Source organism: Poromitra crassiceps, assembly GCF_964638095.1.
Source record: "Poromitra crassiceps genome assembly, chromosome: 5".
NCBI classification, from domain to species: domain Eukaryota; kingdom Metazoa; phylum Chordata; class Actinopteri; order Beryciformes; family Melamphaidae; genus Poromitra; species Poromitra crassiceps.
Window position 1 is genome coordinate 25,030,189 of NC_139642.1, and position 12,592 is coordinate 25,042,780.

Genomic DNA, 12,592 nt, shown 5'->3' on the forward strand with positions numbered 1-12,592 from the left:
GCTATTTGAGTAGGCTACTTTTCCACCTCTGCTTAAAACATTTATTTTAGAGAGGACACACACACACATGGCTGTTATACCAGCCATGCATAATAGTAGGCTACGCAATGGTGCTATATGTGTGTATATATATACGTGCATGTATATATATGTGTGTATATGTATATATATATTTTCTTCCGCAGATCTTCTATATACTTTCTTTTTCTCCATGTAAATCTGTAGATGAAAACCCCTTGATACTTTATGAAGTCAATTAACATGAGCACATTTCTTGATACTATGAACGCCTGAAAACCAGCTCATGAGTAATTCTGTGTGTGTGTCTGTAAGCACAAACGAGACAGCAGACAACACAGTAACAGCCTACAACAGATGGCAGGATCACAACACAGGGAATATGGGAATATATAAAAGTATATTTATTAAAATATTTAATAGAAAAATACAGTACATTTTTACACAAACATCTATGCACAAATATCTAGTTACTTAAGATAATAAAATACTGCCTAGGCAACAGCTCACTGTTACAATAGTGGTTACTTTGGTGTATTTTCTTTCCATCAAGTACAGTAGTTCCTGTCTAACTGTCCTCACTTACCCTCACACTCGCCTGCCGGTGAGGCGGACTGATTAGTACAAAGGTTAAGATGGAAATGAATTGATTGTCAGATCTGTGGAGAGGAGTGGACGAGGGAACGCGGGAATGACAACCTCAGGGTGGAAAACACAAGTGGCATGGCTTTGTTTTATCTCTCCTATTTGATCTTCCTCCAGGCTAAGTGACAAAGTAAACGAAGCAAAGAATAAAAACAAAACACACTGGCCATTTGCTGTTACTAGAGCTCCCACAGCTCCATGAAGGCAAAAGTGACCTGCCGTGATAGTCTTGCTTGCTAGACTATCTCCGCACTTGGTTTCGCGCTGTACCAGTGCAGGAGAGTCTCACGCCACCAGTGGTGTAGTGTCATTTATTGTAGTGGCTATACTGTACATTTCAGCTTGAGTGAGATATGGAGATATGTTTCCACACGGGGGGCGGGGGGGTCGAGGGGCTTCCAGGTGCTCCCATCAAATTGATGAATTGTTTTGATAGATTTCACTGTTGTCTCTCTACCTAGCATATAAATAGTCATGGAACTCTGGACAAAATCATCTTCCCCTGCAGTTATCTACCCAGTATTTGCTAAACAAACTCTCTCAAGTGAACATTCTGTCACAAAACTATATTGTTGCGTATCCTTGCACATTTTTAAGTGGCTATACTCAAATCCTGGAGCTTTCCTATTGGGTATACTGCGTATACCTGCGTATCACGTAGACTACACCGCTGGGCTCCACTTACTCTCACTCTGGTATAGCAGGGGGGAAAAAAGCTCCGTTATCTTTATAACCATCCACCGAAAGTACCAAGCAGGCCTGCACAATCCACATCTTTGTCAAAACCTGCGATTTTCTGCATGTGGGTTGCTAGCTAGCGTTGTTGTTGTTTCACAGCGGCGGAGGCATTTGAAAGGGTGACACGCAGGGAGGGGAAAGGGGTTTCCCTTCGCTCCGACTGAAATGGTCGGTGCCAATGGCAGAGCTTCCGTTGAGTCAGAAACGAAACTGACCCTTGTGCAACAGCAAAGCACTACTTTTCTTTAGTGTTTGTTGCCTCCTGCAGAAAAGTATCCTAAATTGACGTTAAGATCCCGTTACTTCTCTGTGATTGTCGCAACTAGAGAATTGTAGAAAACCCCTCCCATCGATCATCCAAGGAGGGAAAACCATAAAAACATCCATACATGTCTCACATGCAAAGAACAAACCCCTCATCACACTGTGCATGGTCAGACTTTCCCTGAAAATCACAATGCTGTTTTGTGAAGGAACGAATCAAAGAGGGCACAAGACTCCAAATCTCTCCGAGTGACGGCGCACTGCAGTGCAGCCTGGTCCGTCGCGTCTTCAGTAATGATAGACTTTGATCTGGTTCTTGTCATCCAGGCCCAGCTGGACCAGTCCGTTCATGGCCGGAGTCCGATAGCGAGTGAACAGAGGTCTAGGCAAGCAGTGTTAAGGACCATGAACAACACTGTATGAATGCATCAGTCTTAATACAGTACAATGATTAGATGGGGATGGGGGGGGATTAGCTATATCGGTTTAAACTACAGCAAGTTAGAAGGACATGAGAAAGGTATGTCGTTTATAACGTTTTCCATGAAATAGACTGACCAATCCACTTCAATCAGGAAGTTAGAGATGGAGATAAAGACGAGGAGATGGGTCACAGAGAGATTTTCGATCCTGACAGGTGATTCTAAAAATATAACAGAAAGTGTTTACCTGGGGAATAAATCAAGTGAGAAGTAGAGTCATTTCTCCATATGGCTTCTACACAATCAGACTTCTTTTTGCAGCCATCACTGTATAAATGGGTGAGTTATATATACCGGTATATATATACATATATTCAATTCAATTCAACTTTATTAGCAGACTCAGGTCCATAGGGATACATACACGGGGTTAACATACAAGAGATACAACAGGCAATAAAAATCATAAAAGAATGTACAAAAAGATACATAACTTAACGCACAGGCAGAACATACAGGCATTTTAGCCAGTGGACCCTTAAACTTGATGTATAACGTGAACAGCTCACTGAGGGGCTTGAAAGAGCTACAATGATACCGTTTGTTGACACATCCAGCCTTTTCATAAACTTAAACATTAGATTTCTTAGGAGTGCTTTAAAAGTCCTCACTCCAGCAGTGACAAACATCTGGCTAGCACTGCCCCCTCTGGGTTGTTTAAGGAGTATTCTCATGGCATCATTATATGCAACTTGCAATCTGTGCATGCTAGACTTTTTATAACATGACCACAGGTGTGCAGTATAAAGCGGTGTGCAATATGCCTTGAACAAGGACACTTTCACTTTAGTGGAACAATGACAGAACTTTCGGGCAATAGTGTTTGCTTGAGCATACAGCTTCCGACATTGTCTGTATATATCATCGTCATCTGTCATTTGATCCGTAATAAAATGGCCAAGATATTTAATCTTATTCCAGACCTCAAGACTATTGTCTGATAGTTTAAAGATAGGAAAGTTAAGGCGTTTGTCCTCTTTAGTTCTACATAATAGAACAGCGCTTTTGCTGGCATTATATTTTATATCATGTTGCACACCATATTTAGAGCAAATATCAAGGAGCTGTTGTAGACCAGCACTACTGGGACTGAGGACCACCAGGTCATCTGCATACATCAGATGGTTTACTAGTGTTTCTCCGACCATGCATCCTGTGTTACAGGTTCTCAGTTGAGCAGACAAACCATCCATATATAAATTAAATAAAATAGGAGATAAAATTCCCCCCTGCCTCACGCCATTGCTTACACCAAATGGAGCTGATATACTCCCACCCCATTTGACCTGCATGGTCTGGTGGGCATATATATATATATATATATATATATATATATATATATATATATATATATATATATATATATATATATATATATATATATATTTTACCCGGCTGTAAAGTTGGGCATTTTAAAATGGGGGTTGATGGGGAATGACTCGCTTTTGGAGCCAGCCTCAAGTGGCTATTCAAGGAACGGCAGTTTTTGGCTTCATTTTCTCGAGACGGAGATCGCCGCTTGATCACAGCATAATAAGGATACATGCTGGTGTCTTTCCTGCGCATCTCCAGCCACCTCTTGTTGCCATCGATCAGCCCCTGCAGCCTCTGGCCGTCCACCTCCACCGACTTCTGCAGGCTACGGGTGTATTCACTGACACACACACACACACACACACACACACACACACACACACACACACACACACACACACACACACACACACACACACACACACACACACACACACACACACACACACACACACACACTTTAGTATTGATTGTTATGAGTAGGTTTGAGCCAGAGATGTTCACAAGTCATTTTTTCCAAGTCCACGTCAAGTCTCAAGTCTTTGGTCACAAGTCCAAGTCAAGTCTCAAGTCTCTTATGGACGAGCATTCTATCATCTGCTGGATGCCATCTGGGGTGCTTAGAACACTGCATAGCTAAAACGAAGGAATTAAAAGCATGTACTGTATTCTCCTCACTCCTTTATTAACATACAGTATCAGCATTGATTAGTTGAGATTCTTATTAGTAGACATTTCCTTAATGTTGATGCACCAACAAAATTAAATTAAAAATAAAGATTGTTCACAAGTCCCGAACCTCAAGTCAAAGTCACGTCTCAAGTCTTTGAGGACGAGTCTCAAGTCACTGTGTGTGAGACTTAAGTGCGACTCAAGTCCAAGTCTCAAGTCCAAGTCCCCATCTCTGGTTTGAGCCAATGGCAGATGTAAAAGGCATCATTATAGCGATGCTGCCATGAAACACGTATTGCAGGATACCTAACAGGAGTGTATGCAGAGTAAGCTGAACTGGCTCTCATGGTGCTGGAGGCGACTGGGTCCATCGCGGCGCCTGGAGAATAGCAACATAACAAATATTACAAACTGTTATTCACACACTCAATAAAGCCCCCCGATCAGTTTGACAGCACAGGTCGTTATTGATTACCGGGGAAGAGCTGGGCCCAGCGGCTGTTGGCGAGGTCCTCGGAGGCCCTCGCTACGCCAGAGATGGAGGTGGCGAAGAGAGGGGTGGCCGCCGAGCCTCCGTGGGGCCCCCACGCCCAGGACAGCCCCGAGAGCCCGAGGGGGGGAGGTGCGGCTGAGGCGCTGGGCCCTGAGGTCTGGCTCTGGGGGGTGGGGGTGGAGGCGGTGGCTGACGGGATGGAGTGGACCAGAGACAGAGGCAGAAGGAAGCCGGGGTACGGCGCGGCCGCGCCCTGCTTCTGGGCCAGAGAACCCAACGCGCTCAGCACGGTGCCGAGCTGACCTGAGATCTGCTGCAGGGACTCCGCCAGCTGCTGGACTTTGGCTGGGACGGTAGGATGGCTTCCTGATGGGGGGTGGGGTGGAGGCACAGAGACAAGCGTGGGAATGGTGTTGAAGGACAGGAGATGAAAAGCAAGCACAGAAATACTTGCTCTAGTGAAATAGATGAGTTAACAGACAACAAACAAAGCAGTACTACTGGATTTAATCATTAGGTAGCTAATGCCAAAACGGATATTCCACAGTTTCCAAAACATTTGCTCTCATGTACTAGAGTTATGAATCAATCATCAAAAATAACAGTACTGTAAGGAATGTGTGTTGGCTCCAGTGTTAAACCATAGAGCGTGGAGCAGGTGATTCTACTACTGTGAACAGCCGTGTATTTGTCCATGTGTTTTGGTCAATTCCAGTGAGTCTCACCTGTCCCATCCTGCGGGTCCACGGTGCTGCTGAGGTCCGACTCGCTCACATCGAAGGTCACCTTCCTGTCTGCTGCCAGCCGAGACAGATCCTCAAACAGCGGCTGAGCACAGAGAACAACGAGACACACTAGAACAGCCTGCTAACAGCACCTCTATCGTTTATTATTCATCACAATGTGAGGTGCACTTGATTTGTCTTTGCAAAAGTACTGGGAATGACAGAATGAATCACGTTCACAGAATCAAACGCAGCTCACGTTGATCAAATATTCTATATGAATTTAATGGCACATTCTGTATCAACTTTAGGCTTGAAGTGATATTTGTTGTTGATATAACCATTTTACTCTTCATCGCCACAGAGACTCAGGAGCAGTTGACCTCCAACACTATCTGCCCTGGGCATTTCCTGTGAACACATTACTTCAGCTGCATTCAGACACTAGACCCAGAGCAGCCAGTATTGGTGGTAGAACATGCCCAACCAAAGTGAGATATCACTTTAACGATACAGTCAATGCTTTAACGTGAGACTACAAATACACTTTTTTAGACAATCTTTTCTGCTGTCCTCCTCGGCTATAAACAATCTTTTCTGCTGTCCTCCTCGGCTATAATCAATCTTTTCTGCTGTCCTCCTCGGCTTTAGACAATCTTTTCTGCTGACCTCCTCGGCTATAGACAATCTTTTCTGCTGACCTCCTCGGCTTTAGGCAATCTTTTCTGCTGACCTCCTCGGCTTTAGACAATCTTTTCTGCTGACCTCCTCGGCTATAGACAATCTTTTCTGCTGTCCTCCTCGGCTTTAGACAATCTTTTCGGCTATAGACAATCTTTTCTGCTGTCCTCCTCGGCTATAGACAATCTTTTCTGCTGACCTCCTCGGCTATAGACAATCTTTTCTGCTGTCCTCCTCGGCTTTAGACAATCTTTTCTGCTGACCTCCTCGGCTATAGACAATCTTTTCTGCTGTCCTCCTCGGCTATAGACAATCTTTTCTGCTGACCTCCTCGGCTATAGACAATCTTTTCTGCTGTCCTCCTCGGCTATAGACAATCTTTTCTGCTGTCCTCCTCGGCTATAGACAATCTTTTCTGCTGTCCTCCTCGGCTATAGACAATCTTTTCTGCTGTCCTCCTCGGCTTTAGACAATCTTTTCTGCTGTCCTCCTCGGCTATAGACAATCTTTTCTGCTGTCCTCCTCGGCTATAGACAATCTTTTCTGCTGACCTCCTCGGCTATAGACAATCTTTTCTGCTGTCCTCCTCGGCTATAGATAATCTTTTCTGCTGTCCTCCTCGGCTATAGACAATCTTTTCTGCTGACCTCCTCGGCTATAGAGCTCTCCAGCTGCTGCAGCTGCTCCTCTTTCCTCCGCAGCAGTACGCTCCCTCTCTGAACCGTCAGCTGCAGCTCCGCCACATTCCTGGCCTCCTGAGTCAAGGATGGAGGGATGGAAGAAGGGAGGTGGATGGAGAAAGACAGTCAGCAAAATTTAAAAACGGGCTCACATATTTTAACCCCCACATGCACCAGAGTTGTAGTTTTGTATTTTTCCATTCGTTTTTATTTTTGTTTTGTTTTTCAATTCAGTTAAGTTTCAGTTCGTTTCCAGAGTGGGTTTGCTCGTTTCAGTTGAGTTTTTATTGTTTGAGGTTGTTTTATTTTATTTTTTATTTGTCTACAACATGTGGGGTATTTGTTAGGGGCAAGATTTAAGAAGTTCAGAATAAGTATTACAATACAAACAACACTTTGTGATGGCAGTTGACTCACAGTCATGTAGACATCCCTTCTTAACTAGAAAAGTGCACTCAGTATAGAGTGCAGATCTCCGCCAGGCAACGCCACCTTGGCCAAACCCAAACCCAGCTGTGAAGAGAACTGTTTGCAGACACCAAGGCAAGATGAACATTGTTTAAGCGGGTTTCGCATAGGGCATGCATCATTTAAGAATATCTATTACAATGGTAATAATGACAGGGCAGGGGTGATCTGCTGTGTAGGGGCTGTTCGCACATTAGCGTTTTGGCATGGAAAAAGCGCTGCCTGATGATGAGCTCGGAAATCTTCTCTGCCCTGACGGCATCACAACAACGCTGTTTGTTACTGCTAGAAGAAGAAGAAGAAGAACTGGATGAACAAACCCGTCTTCATTTGTCATGCGACAACCCAACACACGCATGCAACCAGCCACACACACACACTCATGCTGATGGTGGCCGGTGAAATATAGTCTCTGCATTTATCCCATGCAGGGGGGGGGGCATGTCGATGTTGTATGGAGGAACCCCAGGGGAGCATGGGAAGAACATGCAAACTCCACACAGAAAGGCCCTTTTGACGAGATAGCCCACCTAGGCGCAGTGGGCACTGAGGACATGGGGGGGACACACCCTCAGTGCCCACAGTGTCGAACCCAGGGAGTGTCGACTCGAACCCAGGACCTTCTAGCTGTGAGGCGACAGTGCTACCACTGCTCCACCGTGTCCCCCTTGCTAGTAAACTAGGTAATGCGAGACTGATTTTCATCTGCCCCGTTGACGTTCTCCTTGTGCTTTATGCGCACGTGGTTAAGCACCGAATTGGCATATCTCTGTTTTACAAGTTGATGCATATCTTGCACTGCAGTTGTTTCGTCGTGTTTGTCAAAATACCTCCAAACATTAATCTTATGCGGCGCAATGGTGCCTAGCTGTATCACCAGATCCACGTGGCGAGTACCCGAACAGCTGAAACGTTACTCGAGTACTGACGTTACAAACGAGGAGTACTCCCGCCCATCCCTAGCTCCTATGACATCACTATAAGATCATCAGTGCCTATGACATAATCAGTGATGTCATAAGATGATTTTGCTCTTATGCCATCACTATGACATCATCAGTGAGACAAAAGGAGCATCTACTTTCATAGAAAAAAAGTTAGATTCAACCTTAATCCGTACTTTAGTTATTGACACTTGAATGTAGGTAGTGTTCACTGAAAACGTCCGTCTGTCCCCAAAAAGCTGAGAAAAATGCATTATTGGAAATTAAATCATCTTCACAAGTCCTGAACCGGATACTGGCCGGTGTTACACTCAACTATGAACCCCATAATGATTTGGTTTCCCTTTCCGGCCAAACATGCTCGAGGTCACAGCTTTTACCATACCACCGGTGCGAGAGAGAGATTCACCTCGCTCTTGAGAGAGGGGAGCTAGGTCACGCTCTTGTTTTGCCCGGGGGGGGCGACTGGCTGTACATGTCTGGAGGTCAGGAGCAAATCTACCAGCTGAAATGTACATGTTGTGAGTGTAGGAACTGGATTACTAAACTACCTGAGGACAAGTGACTTGTGGATATTTTGTCTGCGCCTGCCGGGTGGTGGAAAGAAAATCCTTCAGGTTTGAGTGACAGGCTGCCCCGCGGTCCTGGAGTCCGTGGCTCGCTAAAAGCTGCCGGAGCAGCACTTTGAGCAGTGCCTGGGGCTGTTTTATGCAGCTTGCCTGACGGGAGCTTGCCCCCTTTCACCTGTTGAAGGCTCTGATCTCCTCCTCCAGCTCTCTCCTCTTCTTGTCCACTTTCTTCTGCTTCTCCTGGTGCTCCATCTTCAGCTGCTCAAACTTGCGGTGCAGCTCTTTCTCCTTCTCTTTCAGGTGTGCACTTGTCTCTTCCACTTTATCCATGAACTTCTGCTTCTTCACCTCCTGCTCACGCTGTATAGTCAACAGGAACTCCTTCCTCTTGACCTCGTAATTCTCCCGAAGACTGACCGGTGGGCTGTCAGCGTCTGTGTCTTTGAAGCCCATCTCCTCCAGTTTGCCGCGTCTGTACAGCTCGTAGTGGCAGGTGTGGGTCTGCTCCCTCAGGTCCTCCATGTTCACCCTGATCAGCATCTCTCGGAGCTTGACAAAATCGCAGTGGCTCTCGTTCTCGACCTGCACGACGCCCCAGGGATACTCCCTGGCCCTCACCTTTTTGTTACCCACTTTGACCTCCTCCATGCTTCCCACCACGGCGAAGGGCAGATGGGCGTTCATGGAGGCGTTGATCTCGGTGACGGCTTCGTCGTCCGTCGGAAACTGATAGATCTGAACGCCGTTGCTCACGAGCTCGCCGATAATATTCACTTTGAACTTGTGAAGCTCGCTCTTCGAGATTGTGTCCGCTTTGGCGATGATCGGGATTATGTTGACCTTTTTGTCCAGTTGTTGCATGGTGACAAGGTCGAGGGATTTGAGCGACTGTCCTGTCGGCGCAATGAAGTAGAGGCAGATGTGTATCCTGGTGTCGTGGTAGTTAAACAGAGAGCGCTTGATCTTGAGCTCCTCCCGAAGATAGTTTTCAAATTGAGTGTCAATGTAGTGGACGATGGGCTTGTAGCTGTCGTCTTTGTTGATCTGGTCGCCAAAGCCCACAGTGTCTACAATGGTCAGTTTGAGATGGACTTTGCCCTCCTGCAGATCATAGGTTCGCGGCTCCAGGAGGACAACCTTCTGGTTGTGATCGGCCTCTTTGTGCTCGAAGGTGGTGTTGAAGAGTGTGTTCATTAACGTCGACTTGCCGATACCCGTCTCTCCTACGCAGAGGATGTTGAAGGAGAAACCCTGTGTAACCAATTTACTGACCAGTTGATCGGGCAGGCATCTAAATCCAAAATCGCTGCCCAAGGTCAGGGTACGCTCTCCAATGTACGCGTCAGCCATGGTGCGGAATGTATAATGTTTGGGTGCGTTGAGCCGAGTGGAGGCAAAAAAATGGGTGATGTCTAAATCTTGAGTTGCACCGTTCCTATTTATAGCCTCTGCAGGGAAGGATTTATGACATCACTGATGATGTCACAATGTTGTCTACGACACCATCAGTGTCTGTCATAAATCACTCATGATTTCATCACTACAATTGGTGTTGTCACCAGTGATGTCACGCATGTAAACTTAAGGGCAATAACATTTTGTGAGAAACACACACGCCCGCGTGCGCCAATAGGGCAGGCGAGGGCATGCAGTGGCCGAGCTGCGTATGCGAGCTGCAGGGCCAGCTCGGCGAGCTGCAGGGCCAGCTCGGTAGCGCGCTAGATACCTAGTAAAAAAAAAAAAAAGACCAAAATGTGTTTCATAAATTCATACAATCTTATTTTCTTCACCATACGATGTGGGTGGCCATGTTTAAATGACGTCAAATTACGAGCTGGGAGCAACTAGGGGTTGAGAAATCATGCCCGTTTTATTTGATTTCTCATAGTAGCAAGTAGGGCTGACCCCAAAAAAAGTTGACGCTTGGAAGCTTCAATCGTTACCATGATGGTAATCGACGCTCAAATCAGCAATCGACGCTTTGTTGTTATTGTTTTTCCCCCTCCTCTCCTCTCTCTCCATAAGATCTAACATGGGGTGTAACTTTGTGAGACAGTCTCTAGTTTTGTGGCTGGGCGGGGTCCTTCGGGCCAACACTGTTTTTAACACGGGGAACTCCCACCCGCACGCGCCGTGAGCACAAACAAATGCACCCAACAGCCAGTAGCCACACAGATGGTGAGCTGTGTGGGCGGAGCTGTTGTAAACACGAAACTTCTACACTTCTTTCCAACCCAGTGTGAGTAACGTTACAAGTGAATTCAAGTTGTTTAATTTGTTTATAATGTTATGAATTAGCAGCAGTCACAGAACGTGCTCTGTCTATCACATGGATTTGTTATTACCGACTGGTAGTGAAAGTGGAGTTGGCTCCGTCTATCACATGGATGTACATACAGCCGGAGCGCACGTCATTTGGGATGAGACGTGGAACGTGTTTGTTAGTATAACGTTAGTCACTTTGTAAACTAGTCACCTTTAGGTGACAGTCACCCTTTTCACCCTTGGAAGGAAGTTTACTATGGGGCCACGGACAGTGCTGAGCTGAGAGTGCTTTCAACTCTGTGAGTAGCCTACAACATGTTTGTTCCTCAGCGGGATCACCACAGCCGAGAACGCGCACAACACTTATCAGAGTTTTTATTTTTTTGTGTGACCAGCCCCCTCACCCCGATGGAGACCGGCGTAGAAGCTTAGATTATGATCGATTTTATCTCCGCGAAGCGTCGGCGCTCTAAATATGGCATTCGGGACAGCCCTAGTAGCAAGTGGCAATTTTTGTGACCTCCGAGTCATAAACAAACGCATCATTACTCCTACCTGCTGGAGGCTCCTCACCATGTCCTGGGTCAGGCCTGCTTCCTGGCCGGGGTCCTGAGAGGAGCCTGCCTGGGCTGCCCGCTGAGCTGCCTGTCTGTGGCCAGGGTCCTGAGAGGAGGCTGCCTGGGCCACCCGCAGAGCCGCCTGTCTGTCCATCAGCCGGCTGCTCTCCCTCTCCAGGAAGAGTCTGGTCCTCTGGATGTTCGTGCCCTCCGTGAAGACGTACCTCCGCATGCTGGACACACACCGGGAGGGGGGAAGGGGGTTATGGCCGAGGAGAAAGAAGATACAGGCTAAATGCTGGGAAACTACCCCAACTGATATATCAGTCTTACTGTATATTAGGGCTGTGAATCTTCACTGGCCTCACGATTCGATTCGATTACGATTCAGAGGGCTACGATTCGATTCGATTACGATTATCGATGCATCTCGATGCATCTTAAATCGATGCATCACTTTTTTTCCCCAATACATGATTTATTTTTTCTCACTTTCTTTTTTCTCACTGTGTGGCTAAAAGAAGTGCATTTGGAATTGCATTGTATTATGATGCATAATTAAAATAAACAACTGCATGTACTTCCATTATATTTTATTTGATTATTTAAAAAAATAAAAATAAAAAATAAAATGTTTTTTTTTAACACATTAAGTGCCAGAGACGACCTAACTCGTCTTACATAATCCAGCGCTTAAGTGCCAAGGACGAGCTAACTCGTCTTACATAAACATTTTTTTTTTTTGACGGTGGGACATCAATCAACCCCTTTTACATCTTCGAGATAACTATTTGGAGCAAGAGCATGTGTGTAATCTATTTTACCGACCACTAAGTGGCGACAGAGACCGAGAGAAGTCACAGCCACGGGACCCAAAAGCAGCCGCCTCCCGCGGAAATGGCTTGGCGATTTTACAGTAATCCATTTCAGACTCATTACAGAACGGACAGAGATCTCTTCCCCCCAGAGCCGCGGGGGCAACGCGCGAACACACACACACACACACACACACACACACACACACACACACACACACACACACACACACACACCGCGGGAGCAAGCCATTCAAGGAAA

At 46.1% G+C, this 12,592-nt stretch overlaps 1 protein-coding gene and 1 pseudogene across 2 annotated transcripts in view; both read right to left on the minus strand.

Moving 5' to 3' along the window:
* Positions 1 to 375: 375 nt before the first annotated feature.
* Positions 376 to 12,592, minus strand: part of cep164 (centrosomal protein 164) — a 32,685-nt gene continuing 20,468 nt past the window's right edge. Inside the window, exons 23-29 of the mRNA XM_083636586.1 lie at positions 11,514 to 11,748; positions 6,680 to 6,787; positions 5,352 to 5,454; positions 4,609 to 4,992; positions 4,440 to 4,512; positions 3,691 to 3,801; positions 376 to 2,047 (exon numbers count right to left, since the gene is read on the minus strand). Of these exons, the coding sequence (XP_083492712.1) occupies positions 1,954 to 2,047; positions 3,691 to 3,801; positions 4,440 to 4,512; positions 4,609 to 4,992; positions 5,352 to 5,454; positions 6,680 to 6,787; positions 11,514 to 11,748 (1,108 nt within the window). The 3' untranslated portion in view covers positions 376 to 1,953. The remainder of the gene's footprint in view (positions 2,048 to 3,690; positions 3,802 to 4,439; positions 4,513 to 4,608; positions 4,993 to 5,351; positions 5,455 to 6,679; positions 6,788 to 11,513; positions 11,749 to 12,592) is intronic.
* LOC310777599 (septin-8-A pseudogene) lies at positions 8,865 to 10,013 on the minus strand (annotated as a pseudogene). The gene has a single exon. The product of its transcript is annotated as a septin-8-A pseudogene (transcript).